This window comes from Poeciliopsis prolifica, unplaced genomic scaffold (assembly GCF_027474105.1).
Source record: "Poeciliopsis prolifica strain line A6 unplaced genomic scaffold, Auburn_PproV2 SCAFFOLD020, whole genome shotgun sequence".
Classification (NCBI taxonomy): Eukaryota; Metazoa; Chordata; class Actinopteri; order Cyprinodontiformes; family Poeciliidae; genus Poeciliopsis; species Poeciliopsis prolifica.
In genome coordinates, this window is record NW_026562395.1 from 1307001 (window position 1) to 1326664 (window position 19664).

At 40.2% G+C, this 19664-nt stretch overlaps 1 protein-coding gene across 3 annotated transcripts in view; it reads left to right on the forward strand.

Annotated features, from left to right (window-relative positions):
* Positions 1-8308, forward strand: part of LOC129369071 (A-kinase anchor protein 7-like) — a 41540-nt gene extending 33232 nt beyond the window's left edge. For all 3 annotated transcript variants that reach the window (XM_055044380.1, XM_055044381.1, XM_055044382.1), the window contains one exon: positions 6242-8308. In XM_055044380.1, the coding sequence (XP_054900355.1) occupies positions 6242-6456 (215 nt within the window). In that variant the 3' untranslated portion in view covers positions 6457-8308. The remainder of the gene's footprint in view (positions 1-6241) is intronic.
* Positions 8309-19664: the final 11356 nt, after the last annotated feature.

Here is a 19664-nt window from a genome sequence, read left to right on the forward strand (position 1 = left end):
GCAGCTTTACTGCCACCATAAAGGCTTGCATTGTATCAGAGTTGAGATCGAACATTCAGATAAAAGGATTTTCACTCAAACATATGTGCCCTTATCAGACAAACACACAGAAAAGACCTTTGACAAGCAGCGATAAGCCGACTCACATCAGGACTAAAGTTTGAGTTTTGTGGATGACTCATGAAGATGATCACAGATGATGATCTGCAGACAAAAAATATAAAATCTGCCACCTTTTACTTTCTGGAATTCACGTGCCGTTTTATTTTCGCCTTCCTACCTACCAGTCTTAATATAAAACCAAGATTTATTGTATGTACTCACAAATTTTAAACAGCTTGCAGCCTTTTATGATAGATGCTCTACCTATTTCTGGTTTCTAGCATTGTGCCACAGCCCAGAAAATGCACACATGCAACTTATTTTTACCCCACAGAGACTTATAAGGCTCAACAACACCACCGCTTTTTAGGATAATATTTACTGTACTTGTGCTTGCTTTTATTCTTCATTTTGTCCTCACTTAACAGTCGATGTTTGTTCTTGTGTTGCAGAGTTGACTCAGAGACCGATCCATGTCAAGCGCTCAAGTATGTGTACTCACTGCACATGTCTGCAATTAAGGCACTGGGGTTAATTTGTAACCTAAATTATCTGTGATTACAAGTCGAGTTCCTAATATGATTTAATCCCAACACAATCGAAATGAATAATAGTCTGACTAATGATTCTTGATTACAAAACATCAATCTCTGAAAATGTTTTGCACTGAAAATCGAATGGATGCATAACTTGTGGTTCGCTGAATCAAATGTGACGCTGACTTGCCGTTTTCAAAGTGAGCCTAAATGAGCCGAGCAGTGCTGGCCTCTGTCTTGGTCAGAGCAGCTGGTCAGGAAGTGATTAGGGACACTGTCCATTAACTGTACTGCCTGGGTTTTTGCCCTTGATACATCAAGAATCACCTCCTGTTTCTTTAAGGAAGGGACTTTTGTAGACTACTCTTCAGTTTTTTAAGATGTAGCTGATTTTTTACATTTTTCTTAATCAAACAACATCTATTGTTAGTTGCAGAAATTATGGATCTAATTGGTTGTTATATTTATTATTTATTCATGGCGACTGGGTGTACAAGTACGCCAAACATTTCAAGTTTTATTAGTAAAATTTGGAAAAAACTATGCATCCTTTTTCACCCACTTGGCAGTCATGCACTACTTTGTTTGGTCAAACTCATTAAATGCGAATCAGAATAAAATTAGGTGGCTGTTTTAATGCGACAAAAAGTGAAAACGTTCAGCTGGTATGAATTGTCCTGCAAGGCTCCGTAAATGGATGGAAAAAATATTTCTGAGTGGTTGTTGGTCGCCCAGACCGAATCATCGGTAATGAGCAGAGGTTTACCTCCATGATTGGAAGAGCCGTGGAAAAGGCAAGCGAGGTCTGCGTCATGTGATTTAAATGACCCTGAGCAGAAGTTGATCATTAGAGCTAAGTGCACCTGTTTGATTTATGCAGAAATGTGCGCGCCCCAAAAAAGTGGCTCTGGTTTCGCAGAAATTCAGACACCGAAGTTCAGAGGGAGAAGAAATGCACAGAGATCAGTCGGAGGCGCGAGTCAGTCTATCCGAGAGGGAGGTCACGGGTAATCTAATCGCGTCTCAGTACAACAGCATGGATGCGCCTTAGATTCAAAACTCGATAGAGCACGAGTAACCAGAAGGGAGCAGAACATCTCGTTAGGTAGAAAACAAGTGAGGAGGAAAAACAACAAAAACATGAGTTTATTCTGAAATGTAAGTGAGGTATTTGCCGGTGCCTCCTGGTTTCTGTTCGGGCTTTTGTTATCAAGACCAACCTAAACCCACACCACGCACAATGCTCACATCAACCGAATATACTCTTAGTGGTGACAATCTGGTGTGACTAATTTTTTAAGGTCATAAAACTCAAAATGCATAAGTTGCGGGCTTTGATTTCTGCGAAGTGCGGGCGAGCAGATTGCCTCTGATTACAGTCACCAGCGAAGCAATCAGTCACTCTTTAATCAGAGTATTAGAACATGACAGCTGTTGTACAGTCAATCTACAGCGCTAATGCAGCTGTATTTTAAACCTTTGCACATTTCTGTGTGACGTTAAAGTGCAGATCTCTAACCAGAATAAACTCTGCCGAACGTTAAAAACAGACTCCACACGATTACATGGCAATCTGGGAGCATTATTTTGCTTTTTATAACTACTGTAATTAGGGATAGCCATAAACATTTTCTAAAGATGTAGAGTACATTTTGCAAAATGCACCTTTATTTTGACTCAGAGCGTATTTTCAGAAATGCCAGTTAGAAAACAGCATAACTTACTTATTAAGTTTTTTTTTTTTGCCATTTCTCTGGCTGGTCACAATGTAAACATCTACACTCTAATGAGTTTTACACTATTATTAAGTAGCTTTTTCCCTATAAGACATATAGAATGTATCAAAATGTAAGTACAGGTTAGACTTTCAGGACATTTGGTTGAATCGTGTAAAAGTGGCCATTATTTGTACTGACCGCTCTGACCCTGTTGCACATCTTCTCCCACAGTCATTGGCAGACGAGGTTGGAAGTGTAACAAGTTGGCCACGAATGCCACTAGAAATTCACTTCTCCTTCGCAGTGCTGTTTCAGCTGTTTATTACCAACAAGCAACTGGTTTTCATGTATAGGCTGAACCAAGAAACTAACACTGGATTTTATAAACACCTCACTGAATCTTCTTCAAAACCCTGTGGAGTCGCTGTTGGTGGAGCCCAGCAGCAGTTTCAGGATGGTGGCTTTTAAAAATGTAAAAGTGTCTAATTCTAGTCCTCCAGCTGACATCTTTGTCTCTGCTGGGTAAGAATATCGCACCCAAATCAGAATTGAGTCAAAGCTTCGTTACATAATGTAGAAACCAGTCCAGCATTTTGCTGTTTTCAAAAATAAACCCTCTTCTGTCTTTCCCTATCTACTCTCTACTGCTTAGGATTCTGATCCTTCTTTTATTGTAGCTAGCTGCGCCTACAAGATTTGTTTTCATGGACATAATAAATCACTAATCTGTGAATGAACATAGAAAACAACAGAGATGTGAAACGAGCAGGCTTTTTAATCTTCTCCCTGGGATTTGACTCTGACCGACGCGGACCTCGTCATCCTCTCAGGGGCTATCTCACTCTTCTTCCTGCATTCACTCTTTTTCTATAAAGCACAAAAAGGCCCCACTCTGCCCGATGATAAAACAAACCTACCGGCCAGTGGGATTTTAGACCAGGGAAGATTAGCTGGAGGATCTCCTTCCAGTCTTTAGTAATCAGATGATGACGTGATTATAACAGAGACGTGTGTGTGTGTGTGTGTATCTCAGACCAACCCAATTGCAGCCTGGTTTTTCTATTCTTGCCGCCCCGGCTTGCAGCCTGCCTGCCAACTGTACCTGTATTTCTACATCAATTATTGACTTTATGTCGTCTTTAAGTTTCTCCTCACTGCTGGTTGGGCGGTCCGTCTTCCCAGATTTGCCCCCTCTGTTCGCCTTTCGTTTTCTCTGCCACCTTTGCAGAGTGATCAAGAAATCAAGCGGGCTAAAGACAATTCCCCCCCCCCCATTACTGAAGAAAAATGGCAAAATTCACAGGAGCTGTGAGATAACGGTTGTCATAACATCCTTTCTTCTGTGGAGACATCCGGTCTTTAACTGCTTGGTTCAGACTATGATTAGCGAGGATGCTCATATATTATCTTCAGAATAATAATTATTTTCTGCATTTATCTAAATGTATTTGAGGGGGAAAAAATGAAAATAAACCCTGAGAAACCTCCCACAAATGAAAAGCACTCAAAATGTTTGCAAAGCGGATCATTCACATTTTTTTCAACTCTTCGAAATGATGGAGCGGAAAACTGGCTACTTGATAACAGATTTGAACGTTAATACTCATATATGATGTTCAGCAAACAAACTGGTGTTTGAGTCTCACTGAGTTTGCTCTTAAAGTAAGAAGTATTTGACACACTGTCTGCTCAGTTGACAGTGAAAGCAAAGAATATCAACATTATCGTTCACAACTGCTTCTGTTCAATGACTGAAATCCTATAAAAGTTGCCCCAGTTACTGCCTCACCTATTATCGTGATTGTTACAAGGAGAAGGGGGGAAAACTCCAGAGTGCCTGTGCAATTATTTAGAATCATTCTTTGTCTGCCCCCGTTGACTCAGTTTGATTAATTTCTCTGACGTGCATTTGGAGAGCGATTCAAACCTCTTCAGTTTTTTTAACCTGCAAATTACTTTCTGCTTCAGACAGCGAAATGTGTTCATATAGTTCAACATTTATATCTTTTATAAACTCGTCACATCACACTCAGTGAAAATTTTTTTTTTTCTTGTCCTACAGACAGATGTTTTACAGAAAAAAAATAACATTCTTTTCTTTATCTGAATGTTTTGTGAACTCTCCTACGGTTTTATGTTCTTTTCAACAATAATTGGAGAACAGAAATGTTTACAGTAGCAGTCCTGCAGTGGTGTTCAGCTGCAGGGCTGCTCTTGACAAACTCTTTTGTTTAAAACAGACTTTACAAGATCTCATTCTAGCTCCGCAGTCACAGCTCTGCGATTTCTCAAAGCAACGCTGTTTTAATAGTCCGCATCCTCCGGTGTCGAGTTGCGTCTTTCATCTGGGGTTACACTACCCAGAGTTGGATCGTTCTCCGTTTAAGTTTGCTTACGTGACCCGCGCTGCACTCCCTCTCAACGCCTTCGGCGGCTCTGCAGATTCTCGTTCCGGAGACTTCGTCGAACAATTAGCCGTTTTTGGAAGCTGAACAGGTTACACACATTTGGACTGTCAATTACACAGGTACAAGATACTGGCATTTATGAATGCCGGACTTGTCTTTGTAAAACCTAATATTTTTCCAACCTACTCACATTAGGCATTACTTTGTGCTAACCTACAACTGAAAGTCTCTGTAAATAAAAGCCATTGATATTGGTGATTTTCATATGATAAAATGTTGTCAAGTTGAAAGACTACATTAGGAGGCAGGGTAGAGGTAAAACTGGCATTCCTATTTTTGAAGATATGAAATGATGGATTCATATTTCATTCTGTAAAATAAGGTTGTCAATAATTTAAGCCAGAAAAGTAGATGTTGTTAATTGCATATAATCAGAGAGCTCTTCTACAGTTTTGCGCTACAGTGGCCTAGAAGGGTCAACAAAATGCAAAAACCACCATAAAACAGCAAAAGCCAAAGTGCTGCGTTTTAGCTTCACTTCTGTTTTGGCAACAATCCTTCCAGGCCACTGTAATAAGCAATATGCTTATTTTTAAAAGCTGTTTGTGGTTGCATTGTGATCGTTGTAATCATACATTTAACAAATCCGAAAGCACAACTTACTAGTGTAGTTTTCAAGAGCTAAATTTGTTTCTGCAGCACAGACTGAAAAAAAAGAAAAGGTGACTGGAGGAGGCATGAAAAAGCTGTCTACTGACACTGTATCTGGCATGTCTGATGAGATGAGTCTCTCCAGTCGCCTCAATATGCAGAACACAGCAAGAGGACTTTGTTTTCTCAATAGCTTGGAAGGAAAAGTCTTTCCTGACATTAAAACCTGTCGTAAATCAGATTGAGGATCTGTCTGAGTAAAGAGGAAGGTGGGCTGGTGTTTGATGTTATGCAAGATTGTGAATCCATTGAGAGATGGAGACAAAGAGGAATGAGAAGTCAACACATGATGATGGAACCTTGTTGAACTGCAGAAGTTGTTCCTTTACTGTTCTTAATGAAGCTGTAAAGGGTTGGGCTTTTAAGAGTCTGAAGCTTTTTATTTACCGGTATGAAGTGACGAAATGGCAGCACAAGCTGAAAACCTTCTCCAACATTTGGGAGTGTTTGCATCAGCATCAAAAACCCCATGGTTTGATCAATCAATCAATCAATCATCAATCAAACCTTATCTGTACAGCACATTTCAGCAACAAGGCATTTCAAAGGGCTTTACGACTTGAAAACACAAAGTCATGCAACATAGAATCAACAATCTAAATTTACAATTAGTCAAGTGCCGATCATTAAATTCTTAATCAATTATGCTTCAAAGGCAACTCTAAACAGTGTTTCAGCAGTTTTGCAGTTTTCTGGAAGTTTGTTCCAGATTTGTGGTGCACAGAAGCTGAATGCTGCTGTTATATCAACTTTTTCTTCCCCTCAGGTGGACGCCGCCGCTCGGAGCCCGACGAGGCCGAGCTGTTGAGGGTCAGCAGGAGGTTGGTGGAGGACGCTGTCAGCCGCGCCTTGCAACAGTACAAACAGGAAACCCTTCAAAACGGGGGCGGGCCCAACGCCGCAGCGCTCCAGTCGCCTGGAAGCGCAGAGGAGACGAAGACGGACACTACGGCTAACTCCTCCACGGACAACAGGAAGTGACACCTTTGCGCGGAGGCGCACAGACTCTGAACATCCGGCGGCCCAGAAAAGATCAGCTAGGCCTGGCTAAGCAGGGGAACGGTGCGCTAAGACCCGCCCTCAAAGCCAGAACCAATCACAGCACGCCTCCCACCTGAGCTAGCTGGGCAAAGTGCTCAATAATTAGATAACATAGCTTCACGTCCTAGCAGTGGTGACTGTCCTAGCAAGACACCTTGCTAATTAATTTGCCGCTGTCCAGACATGGACGTATGTGAAGCACTCCTCTAAATACAGGCCTCACTGTGAGCTGCCACAACAAACTGCCCATTCAGAGTAGAGGGTTCAATTTTCTAGGAAATGTTGGTTCGTCTTCACCTGCGCTCCGAATGAGCTCGGAGACGTCCTTGCGGTCAGTTTCATCGCTCATCACTGTGTGGCCCGAGCTGGTCTGACTCACCGAGGCCGGTTTCTTCCAACTTGAATCGTGGTTCAGAGTGTCCGACTTTGGCCCTCGCACGCCTTCGTTTGTCCAGCTGCCGTCTTCAGGACATGGGTTTTCTTTAGCCTTCCAGCATTTTAACTGTTCAGACTTCTGCCTCCACCAGGTCACAGAAACACAAGCTTTACATGTTGCGTGAAAGCCCTGTTTTACCCAAGTGGCAATCATTTGGCTCGGTGGCTGCTGATGATGGGTTTTGAAGCCGATCTGGACTCCAGCGTCCAGATTCTTCCACGCGGTGCATTAAAATAAAAGATTAATAACACTAACGTCACACAGTTCAGGAGGCCTGGACGCAGCCAGCGCCAGGAAACAACACGATCACTTGTTGCCAAGAACACATCTGTACTTGATCAATGCCAAAACTGACACCATTGTATTGCTTTCCTACCTACTGTCTATTCTGTTTGAAAGAGTAGAGAGAAAAGTATTTATTTTATGTCTGCCGTTTTAAAATCTGAGGCAAACTCTTAGCGCTGAATTGTCGAAGTCAAGCTGGAGTCTGTTCTGTTTGAAGCTCCGCGTTTTTTTCTTTCTGGACGCTTTTAATCGTAATCTGAGAAGCTTTTGTTTGGTAAAAACGTGCGGGCAGTGATTCCGATCACAGCTCACAAGCTCTTCAGTTTACCATCTTCCTTTTGTTTCTTGTTTTTGATTTTGTCTTTGCGTCGCGTGCGGCTTCGCAGATTATTTAATGAATTTAGGGCGATATTTGACAGTGAAGGATAAAACAAAGACAAACAAAGACAAACAGAGTCTTTTCATTACTTTTAAAGTTTCATCTGTTCTCTGTAAGTTAAATATAATTGAATGTTTTTTTAAAAAGTATTTTTTTCTGCTATCTACCAGTAAAATTACATTTTTGAAAATCTTAAAAGCACAGAATTTTACATTTTTCTTTTTAACTGTTTTATTTTATTTTTAATTATTATTTCAGCTTTGGTGGTGGCATTACAAGTTTTTGTGGTTATAAGTTACTTGGCGTAAAGACAAGCAGGTAACATTTGTAAATGGGGTGACAATATCTCCTAAATGTCAACCTTTGGTTTAAAATTTTGTAGTAAAACAACAAGAAAACCCACCAAACAAACGTGGAAACAGCCTTAGTGTTGAATCCAAGCTATTTGCAGTTTTCGAATCCAAACAGCTTGGAGCTTGAAATTACAGTTCAGTCCCTGTGAAATCCACTGAACCACTGTCACTGTGGACAGCAGCTCGTTCTGTCTCAAGGTGGACTTTGGAGGTTTTTTGTTGGTTTGCTTTGATCTTTTGCTGTCACCAGATCCTTAAATCTCCATGAAAAATCCCCTTTAAATGCAAAAGTTCTCCTGTTGGCCTCTGTGACTGTCCAACTGTCTCTGAAAGCGTGTGTGTGTGCGTTCTCATTCACATCGTGTACAAGAGTTGTTTGATCAGTGGATCCCCTTAGAAACTCCTGTCTGTATCAATCAAGACACCATTCTGTCCTGTGTCAACGACAAATGAGCCTTTTTCATTTGTCTTTCCATGTATCTACATGTATGATGGGCGATGTGCGTGTACGAGTGCGTGTTCTTTGTACAGTGTATTGTACATCTTGTTCTGTCGTGTCTGAACAATAAAACAGGATATGAGATTTAAAACCAACATCTATCTCTATGTCCTTGGTTTAGATATTCATAAAACATCACTGCAATTGTCTGTGTACCTCCTGTATGCTGAAGGTAAAGCCATTTTAGAGAGCGACACTGTATGTGGTTCTTAAAGTTCTTAAAGGAGCAGCACAGGCACCTTTTAAAGTTCCACATTTTCTAAGACTGAATACCAAACCCTCTGCAAAGTACGGCTTCCTCCAATGGGTGCCAGATTCAGCCGGGGTAGCCGAATCTGGATTTGGAGCGATGTCCACTTTTATAATTTTATGCTAGATCTGTTTTCTTTTTGAGAGCTGAAAACATATTCAGCATTTTCAAGCTGTTGCAAAATGTTTTGGATGGGACCTCAAGTACTGGCGATTGGTTTTGGGAACAAAGCAATTTAGAGGCGAAAATTTGCAATTTACACATCCACTGTTTATTAATTGGGGCTTTTACAAACTGTAAAAATTCAACACTCCAGGTACATTTAATGGGTTCGTTTGCCATTTTTAAGCATTACAAGCCTTTTTTTTTTTTTTTTGCTGGAGCTATGCTAATTATAAGCCAGCATTTTCACTTTGAGTGCACACCAAGAGTTTCCTCAGTATGCCGCAAAGGAGAGGGTACTCCGATGAAAACAGAAAATACGGCCAATAATGAGCAAATTCTGTGAAAAGAGGTTCTTTTTTTGAAAGACACTTGTACTCCTTGCTCCTCAGTGACTGATTTATTTATTTTTTCTGTTTCATGCTATCAACACGTTTAGGTTTTCTCACTCTAAAAGAGAACTTTGGCATCTTCATTGGGAAATTTTGGAGAAAAAAAAATTCTCGGTCCTCAAGAATCACAACCAAAAAGCCCTGCCACATTTTGCATCTTTAAGTATTCTAATTTTAAGTGTTTACACTTTGAATACACCCACAGGAGAGCCGCTTGGCCTGCAGACCAAAGAGGAGGGAGGGCAGCAATGAAAACAGAAAATATTTGCAGCCATTTTTATTTCAAAGTTCAGTGAAATCTGGCTTTGAAGTAATAAGTTGTTACTGGAAAAAAATGTATAATTAATAATTTGCTTTAGAGATCAGCTTTTCCCTGGAAAAGACTGGCAGCTCAATGCTGATTTTTTTTTATTTTATTTTTTTTGAACAATGAGAACACAAAACGTTAACAATTTAAGACTCAACACATTTAACATCTTGCAACAATGTAGTCTATGAGTCTTGCAACATTTAGACCAGATAAAGTCATAATCCTTTATCTGGTCTCTTCCCAGACATTTGAAATACATTTTCAAAAATGAAGCTGGTAAACAAACACGACTGCTGTGTCTGTTCCGTGGCTTTCCTCGGCATTATCAAGGACACCTTTTAATAAATGAAAAATAAGTGCCAAGTCTGCGAAATGGGTCACGGCGGGTGCCGCCAACCGACATAAAAAAACAAAAAACTAAGAAGCTCTTACATTTCACAGCTTCCCTCGTGATGTGAGTATCTGTTGAATCACACGGAGTGATGCAGCCTCGGTGAGGGTGTGATTTATTAGCTGGCTGACCTATCTGTCGCTTCGGAGAGAAAACCAGCAGCTTAAAAGCAGCGGCCTGCCAAATGGGGCCGTCAGCGGCGTCATGATCCGAGGTGGCCGAGGGCGGCTCGCGAGCTGCTCTGGCGACGTTACCGAGTTTGTCTGAGGACGGATGACGTCGTAAAAAACATCTTTAAAATGACCCCTAAGAGCCCCAAGCGGGTGTAAACGAAGCGGCCTCGTGTTTCCGTCGTGGTTTCAGAAACCGGAGTGCGTCATGACGTCGTATCCGCCGTTAAGCAGCTGGGTTCGTTTAAACGTATTACTGGCTCTCATAAACACGTTTGAATGTGCGAAATGTGGTTGTTGTGACACACAAATACCCACATGTCGCTCTGCTGACTGTCCTTTGTCCTGAATTATTGAATATTCATGAAGCCTGTTTGAGGACCACCTGGCCCACTTCCCCTGACACAAACTGTGACTTTGAATACTTACTGCACATTAAGCTGAAAATATGACAATATGAGCTGTTCTTGTTCACCTCATCACTGCTTTTTTTCCCCCTCTTATCACTGTGGATAAGCTATTCATCCTAAAATACTGTTCATTTATTGGTTTCCAAAACGTATGCTTTCAGATTTCTTCTACTTTTGCTTATCTGCAACATACACACGTTTTTATTGTTTTGTTTTGTTTTTTTTTTACATCAACAATAACTCGAGCAAGAACAAAACTATTGAAAAACTATTGAAGGGGGGAAAAAAGGCTGAAACTAAGCCACCTTTCTGTGAAACTGCACCCCATTCTAAATTAGACTCTACTGTGATTTATGACTTTGTTCTATTAATTACGCTTTATGAGCATCACTGCCAGATCTGTACAGGTGTGCTTCAGGTATTTTTTTTTCTGTGAAGTTTTAGTTCATACAAAGGAGTATATCTAAATAAATAAATAAAAGTTGCTAAACCTGGCCCCTAGCAATGTCCAAGCTGAGTCAAAACAGGCCTTTTGCTTGTTGGGTACGGGTGTGCACATGATGTTGTGTGTTCACTCCCTGATGCCCACAGGGTTTGTTCTCTGCTTTCTACTCTGGCTGACAAAATATCTCCTTTTATTCATTTCTATTTTAGTGCGCCATCTCTGCCTCAGAGAACAAATGTGTCTCTGGGAGAGTGGGCACCAAGCAAAAACAAAAACTAAGTGCCCGTGCATCTGGCCGTCTCGCTGCAGCTGTCGTTGGCCGCACGTGGCAAATCGCACTACTGTCACGTCAAATGCATAACAGCCTGTGTCCCGAGGCCGAGAGCTGAAAACGAGCAATATCGCGATATTAATTTGAAGAAAATGAGGTTTGGGGTTTGGGGTCACGCGGAGGGAGGGCGAGGAAAAAAGAAGAGCAATTATTTGCAGCGGAGAACTCAGCTGTGAGGCGACACAAACATGACCAGAATACGAACAAGCTCCCGTCATCCAGAGAGAGAGAAAAAGAGAGAAAACCTGCTTAGAATAATCACACCATCTCTGCAGCACACACACACACACACACACCCCGGGAAGCACAAATTACAGAAATTCTGTCAGCAGTCAAGGCAAATCACTTAAAGACATGTCTATGCCAAGATCAGATCATCAAAAACAATAGCTTCAGTCTGAAGTCCTGGTCCTTAGCTGTTCCTGCTTCCTGTAAAACAAGATAGACACCTTAGAACAGGGGTGTCAAACTCAAATACACAGTGGGCCAAAACTTTAAATTGAACAAAGTCGCGGGCCAAGTTGAACAAATGAATCTTTAATATGGACCCAAACAAGTTCTAATATAACATAATATGAACAAGCAAAGCTTATCTAACTTAAAAGTGCAGGTGTGCAAAATTGAGTTGCTAATAATAATAAAACATATTATTATATTAAATAAAACATATTTAATATATGAAGTAAAATATTAAATATATTAAATAAAATTTAAATAAACATTTAATGCCTCCTTTCTCATGCAAATGTCTAATATTAATTTGAAATTGCCTCGCGGGCCAAATATAATTACACTGCGGGCCAAATTTGGCCCGCGGGCCAGAGTTTGACACCTATGCCTTAGAAGGTCTTCATGAAGCCCAGGTAAACCCTGATAATGAATCATGGACTAGGACCTTTGCTCTTTAAGCAGAGAAACGCTTAATAACACGTCATCTTGTTCTCTTCAAAACAGTTTTTCAAATAGTGATTTTGAGAATGCTGCTCAACATCAATGTGTCTTTCTTTCCTCTACTTAATGCCTTAAAATACTAAAATGGGTATCTTTCCCTTTTTATTAGTTATTGACAAATCGAACATCAATAAGCAAATCAAAGAGTTTTTAAGCCCTTTTAATTTTATTTTAGCTTCTTGCAAAAATATTTCATTCATAATATGTAACAATTGAAATGTCAGAATAGTTAATGTGCTTTGTGATGTGTTTTCTTCAAGTGAACATTTTGGAGAAACAAGCTTTAGTGCTTTCTTTAAATGATTGTTTAGTTAATTAAATACATTCTGCTGGGTATAGATACATGTTATGGCTTTTTTACTGAATGCAGTAAACAGAGTGAGGGTAATGCAAACATTTTAGTTTTGGTAAATATCACAGCTACAATTAGCTCTTCTCTTTTCTCTATCTTTTTTTTTTCACCATTCCCTATTAATTACGGATAAACTGCTCAGGAAAAAAAGAGCTTAGAGTGCAGTATGTAATGCGCTTTTTTGCTGTCTATTTTTGGGCCAGTTTTATCGCGGCCGAGCCAAATCTCAGCCCGGTGTGAGTGCAAGCAGAGGCTCCTCAGATGATTATTCTGGAGGCCAAATAAACTCTTCATCGCTCTGCGACTTCATCTTGGCAAGTCCTTCATGGTCATGGAAACAGAATCAGACTGTCTATTCGCTTAGCTGTGTTTACTTCCTTTGGATGGTAATAACGTTAAAACAGTTTGTTTTCGAGAACATTTTTTAGGGAATTTTGAACCTAATGAGGGTGATTATTACTGAAAAAGCTTGAAATGATCACACCTTTGTCAGGCAAAATTCAAGTTTTCTATTTGGGAGCGAGTAGAGAAGGAGACTTTAAAATAGCTAACTACAATCATCATCTGACCCGAAACCTCATCCTAACTTGGACTTCCAGCTCTCACCATCGGCACGGCTTTGAACTGCTTGTGTCAAGCTTCTACGAATTTTACAGAGATTTCACGTGAAAGACAAACGGCGGGGAAATGTTCTTTCACATTGTGATTTTTAAAATCCCTGCTGCACTGCATTCAATAATCTGGTGCTATCACCGACATTTTTTAAAATGGTATTTATTTTAAGTTAATGGATGTGAGAATTTTTTCAAGGAAGAATTTTGTAGGGATTATCTTGAGGATGGCATTTTTTTTCTCTCATAGTCTGGCAGAAGCACAGAGATGTCTTTGAGTTTGGAAGTGATTTTCTTCTCTCTTTTTTTTTTTTTTTTTTGCAGTAGATGTGCTTCAAACATCGTCAGCCTCCGGTGCTCTCAGCATGACTCCGATTAGAAACTCCCCTATATTGGCTGCGGTTTCTTCCATTTGTCTTTCTCACCAAAACCAATTTTAAAAATCTATGAATGAATCAAAGCAGCTTTTGCACCAGGCATTTTCGCTCCATTAAGAGGATTATTTGTAAATCAGCGAAACATGAGTTGCGAATGTAAAAATGCACAAAGAGAGCAGAATGGGAGGCAGTAACTATCAGTTAATCTATATGCCGTCACCTTTTATTGACAATACTAAAAATTTGAGTATTAAATGGTTGGAAATGCATCAAAAACGTAAACAAAAACGAATGTTAAGCTAACATAGCTTTTGCTATGTTAGCTTACATTTGTGCATTAAGCTAACATAGCTTTTGCTATGTTAGCTTAACATTCGTTTGGTCAAACTTTCTACAATATAAACATGCAATAGCAAACATGCTACTTCAGCCCTTCAGCAATAACCATTAAGATTCATTACCATCCAGACAAAAATGAAGAAAAAACAAAACAACTAATTTAAAGTAATATTTCTTCTTCAGTATCCCCACAAATACATGCCATATGTTGACAAAATAAGAATAAGGAAGCTCAGTTGTACTAAGTGCTTGCAAAGTCTTCTTGATGATGATGTCTGAAAGGCAGATCATCCATCTGAAAGCTGCCCTGGGTGCCGAAAGACGGTAATAAAATGTAATGAATTTTTCATTTGATTGGTTGGTTGTCCATCGTTAAAGATGACTGTTTGCAACTCTGCGAAAGATTTCTCTAAGACTTGTGCAGTGTTTGTGGCCGATGCGGCTTTAAGAGCCGCGCTCAGATGATAAACGGAAAAGAAGAAACCGTGGATTTTGTTGATGTTTCACTTCCAGCCACATCTTTGTTCAACTCTCCGGCAAAAGCAGCTCTGATTCATGTCCGGGCGAGACGTCACTAAGCGAATAACTGTGGTCGCCTCCGAGTGTTTGTTGGATCTGAGTCTCCACATCCATTTGGTATTTTAATAGAGTTTTTAAATTTTTTAACCCACCGCCACTCCACATTCTCCTTTTCAAGCTGCGTCTGACCTAATCAATGTCATGTCCGCTGTTGTTGATGCTGCATGGGAACGAGACCCCGGGGCTTTGTTGTTGCCCTTCTACAAGCGCCTGAGATAACACAGAGCAAAACAGCTTGCTAAAATGCAACTCAATGCAAAAGTATTCACATTCTTCAACTTTTTTATAATTTTTTTTTCAAGCAACCATGAATGTGAACCAGTCCGCTGCAGCTCTGGCTGTGTGTTCAGGCTCTTGCCTCAACATCTCATCTCAAAGTTTTGAGGCCTTCACAGAACAGATGATTTATGCTGAAATTAAATTATACAGAAGTGGACTCCAACTACTAGAACAGGAAAAAAAAAAACACTGTGAAAAGTTTAAAGGGCAGCAAAGCCTTTTCTAAGGCACCTTATACAAGCCTCCAAACATAACGGTCTCTCTCAAACGTCCAAACAAATTATCCGGGCGAACTACCGTCTAACTGCCGAGAAGGTCAAAGAAAAGATGCAAACGGGCGGTGTGTTCTCATGATGAATGTTTTACCAGAATCCAGTCCTGTTCAACACACACACACACACACACACACACACACGCACACCCAGCTGCACTCATAGTCTCCACACACGCCAACCTCTTCTGAACAAACAAACAGCTCCGGCTGCTGAATATGTTCAAGCGTTGTTTTGGTCTGACAGATGCTCAGCAGCAAAGACGAGACAAACCTAAAACTTTTTAATCGATTCCTTAAGGTTCCAACTGCTTTATGTTATCCTCACTGGCCTGCAGACAGATAGATGATGGATAGCCACTTTGACATTTTTTATTATAAGGATAATATTTCTGTGTTGTTGGGTTTTTATTTTTTATCATTAGATGGATTACCTTGGTCACACATGGACAATGAGAAGCAGTAATGCCTCGAAAAACTCCTTTAAAGCTTTCACTGATTTTAATTACAAACATCTTATTTTTTTAATTTGGGATTCCAATTTAAATCGGGTTATTTTTGCACTGGTAGCTGTGGTAATTCCTTACAATGTATGACTAAAATCAACTATCCTGCTCATTAATATCTCTCATAGTTTGTAGAAGCCGCTCAGCAAAATGAAAAAAAAAAATCCATGGAGGTTGAAAGTAGATTTTCATAAAAATAATACATTTCAGTCACTGAATAGCACATAAACTTTCTGACTTTTAAAAACTGCAAAATGTATCCTCTATTAGATTTATAAATGCTAGATTCCAAACTGCAAAACATATATTTCTAATCTTGCATGGATTCTGAGTTGCACTTTAGCGGTTTAGACTAGGCCATTCTGAAACGTGAATGTTTTGATTTAAACCATCCCACTGTAGCTCTGGCTGAATGTTTAGCCTCATCCTCCACTCCAGTCTCAAATGCTTTCTTACAGGATTGCCCTGCATTTTGTTTCCATCAATTCTGCTGCTTCTGTGCCTGTAATGGGAAAAAGGAAAAATCCATAATATGATATTGCCACCATGCAGATTGTGTATACAGGGCGATAAGTTTCCCAACAGACATAGATTTGTATGAAAACTTTTCCAAGAGATTATATTTTAACATTTAACAGCTACACTCATCAGTAGCTGTTGATGCAAAGAGCAGTTTGAGAGAACGAGAAATTAAGAATTTTTCTAAAACATTTTTTTTTTCTTTTTAAGCAGTTACTTACAAAAAACAGCCTTTACTTCATCTTTTTTTATGTTGTTTTAAGTTTTTACCCATTCCACGCAGATCTGTTAGGAATACAGGTGTGATTTCCAATGAAGTGCCAGGAAGAAGAAAATAAAAATCGATCGACAAACATCTCTGAGGACAACACTTCCTGCGGTCACTTTGGTCCATCCGTTAATCTCCACTCTTCTCTCCTCTGTTCCTCCCCAATCAGTCTCCCGCTTCTTTGTCCTTGACTAGCTGCGGCTGGTTGAAGACAGACGATCGCTGGAGAGGGAACCGAATGGAAAGGTGAAGAGTTAATTACAAGCACAGCACAAATACTTCAAGGTAGTGAGCCAGACAAACGATACACATACACACAAGCACATCGACCCCAATAAATTCAGTTACTGAGGCAACCTCAGTTGAGGAGAATTGGAACAGTGCAGGTGTGTTTAGCTCAGAGCTTCTCATTTGAAACTAAATTAATGAACAGGTTGGATTACTCATGACTGCTGTGTGGGGAAAGCAGCAAGTAAACGAAAAGCCAGTGATGCAACCGCTTTGCAGATGGAAATCTTTAACGTGGGGCAAATGGAGAGCTCAGGGGGGCTTTCAAACACTTCGATCAGAAGTTTAAAATAATCAAAGTGAGGGCAAGCAAAAATACCCAAACATTTCTTATTATAGAAATGTAATCGAGTAAGTGTGTTCTGATTGTTCACAGCATCTGTAGCGTTTTGGTGCTTTCTAATTCTCAAACTCTACAAGTTTACATGTGCATGACTATGATATGGTGTATGCTAACATTTTCACTGAAAAGGCAAAGGGGATTTATTTGAAGTGGGGTTCACTGGAGAGACTATGAGCGTTCGCTATCCTACCTGCAACAGGAATCAATGAAAACGACCTTGGTTTAATTTACAAATAAACATTAGTTCCCCCCAGTACGCCCATCTTGCAGCAAGCCAGAGCAATAGCATATGGCTGCACATGTCTCAACACCCAACAGTAAGATCCAAACACCATGCTTGTGCTAGTTTGGTTAGCTCCGAAGCAAATTTCAAACAACTAAAATCATAATCGTATAAAACCTTTCTGGTTCTGGTTTGAGTAAACTGTAAAAGACAGATCAGTTCCAGGAAACACACTTGTGTGCTAGTTTCACTTATTACTGATTCTTCATATTCCAAAAAGGCTGCAGCTTTTTTTTTTTTTTTTTTTTTTTATCTCACTGATAGGAGATCAAACAAAATACACTGTTATCATCTAGCAATGTTTAGTGGTTAGCTTGCTGCTACGTTGAAGATGTAGCAATCGGCTCTCCTCGATTGAAATTATTTCTTCTGTCAGTGCCAGTTTTTGCTGCAGACTGTAAGGGAAGTTTCCCAGGGCAGCACAAGAAGACGGGGCGCACAAGCCCCATACTATCTCTGGAATAAAAGCATGCAAATTTCAATACAATTATATTTTTCACAAAAGCAGAAATATATTTGAACAGCTGAAATGGATGAGAGAAACTCGTGGCATTGAAACCCCATGAATTGACTCCACAAAGGGGACGATGCAAACGTAAGCGATTCCACGGCCAATAAGCTTTAGATATATAACCTAACAATTCCTACTTTTGTATTTACCTCGTAAATAGTGAGACCAGGCCACTCAAGTACCTCCAGTGATTCTTATATTATGGTTTGAGAATGTCACAAGTAAGAGGACCTGAACCTATATATTGTTAAAAAGGTTCAACTGTTTCCAAAGAGTAAAAGCGGAAGTAAGTTAGGTCCAGAATGGGTGGAAAACTGCGATAAAAGTAATTCATATAAATCCTGTCTGCCGGTCCGTTTTCAGCTCATAATCCCTATTGGTCGCCAGGCTAAATTCAAACCCAACCTTCCCAAATGACGGCTAAAACAAAGACGCACAAATCCAACAACAGCTTCACCCAACCAACGCTGCGATACTTGGCTGCTTGTGCCGCCACGTCCCACTGGCCACGTTACATTTTGGGGGGGGTTGAGTTAAATGGATGCGCCACAGGCCGTAAGGGCGCTGCACTCTGACCTACATCTCTGCCTTATGCGGAGAGCATGTGATGACTCAAGCATGGGATTAAGCACAACAGCAGCGGTGGAGATCTCATTAGGACCTGGCAAGCGACGCCTGCGTGAAACTTTGAGATGCTGAAGCTGCCTGGATGCAAGCCTACGACACTCAACATGAACCTGCAAGTGAGGGCGGACAAGAATTGCATTAGCACTGTCCTCACGATGAAAATCATAAGAGACCCTCGAGTCTCTGATGTAATTTGAAGAGACCTTGCATAACATTCATGTAATTCATTTACAGCTGACCTGGTGACTGTCTTATGTGATCTAGAGTGGATATGGGAGAATAATTGCTATTTTTCTGACCTTATCGTTGGTCTGCTACATAAACACAAGGGTTTTTATGAGGTTTTTATAAGAAATCGACAGGATGGAAGGACTGAAGTGACGCCACAGTCCAAGCAAATGCAGAAGAGATGCCAGGAAAGTCTGAGAGAGCAACAGAGACACTGGCTCTTCACTGCAGGCTACATCTTCACAATCAATAGTAAGAAGTAACTAGACACCAGAAGGAATATTCAGGTGATTTTTTTTAACTCCAAGATTAATACCTGAGGCCTTGGAGATCTAACATGAACTTTTCAAACGTGCCTCTGAATTTTGTTTTGTCTTCTATATAGAAAATAAATAAACATTCAGAAAATTACTTCCTTTAGAAAGAGGGCAATCAGAAAAGATAACATGCGGCTTTGATCACTATTTTGGTGACCAATATTGACGCTGCAAAACTACAATCACCCACTCACTCCTGACAAACGTTCCTCTCTGCAACCTGCCGTCAAGCTGCAGGTTGTTGTCCACCAATAAAAACAACCTTGTGACTACGGGGAATTGAGGATGTGGGTGGAGAGGGTCGCAGATTCTTATCATTACGCCAAGGCTAAAGAAAACTATGCCAAATTTTGGTGCTATCTGAGTGAGGAGACGTTGCAGTAAAACTGTGCAAATATGAACAGACTTGTCTTAATCACTGCGCCACTTTTTAATTCAAGAATGGTTTGGATTATTAAAATGTGGCTGTCAATGCTCATTTTTGCTTCTTGCTATTCTAGAAAGCAAAAACCTTAAAGAAAAAAACAACAACTGGAAAACAGCAGGGAGAAAAACAACCTCAGAAGGCCATCTGTTTTGATAAGCTGCGAAAACCAGAATATATCAAGGAGAAAAAAAATATAGATTTTTTGTAGCAACAATGCCCAGGGCAAAAAAATAATAATCCATTCTTTCACTGACTCTTT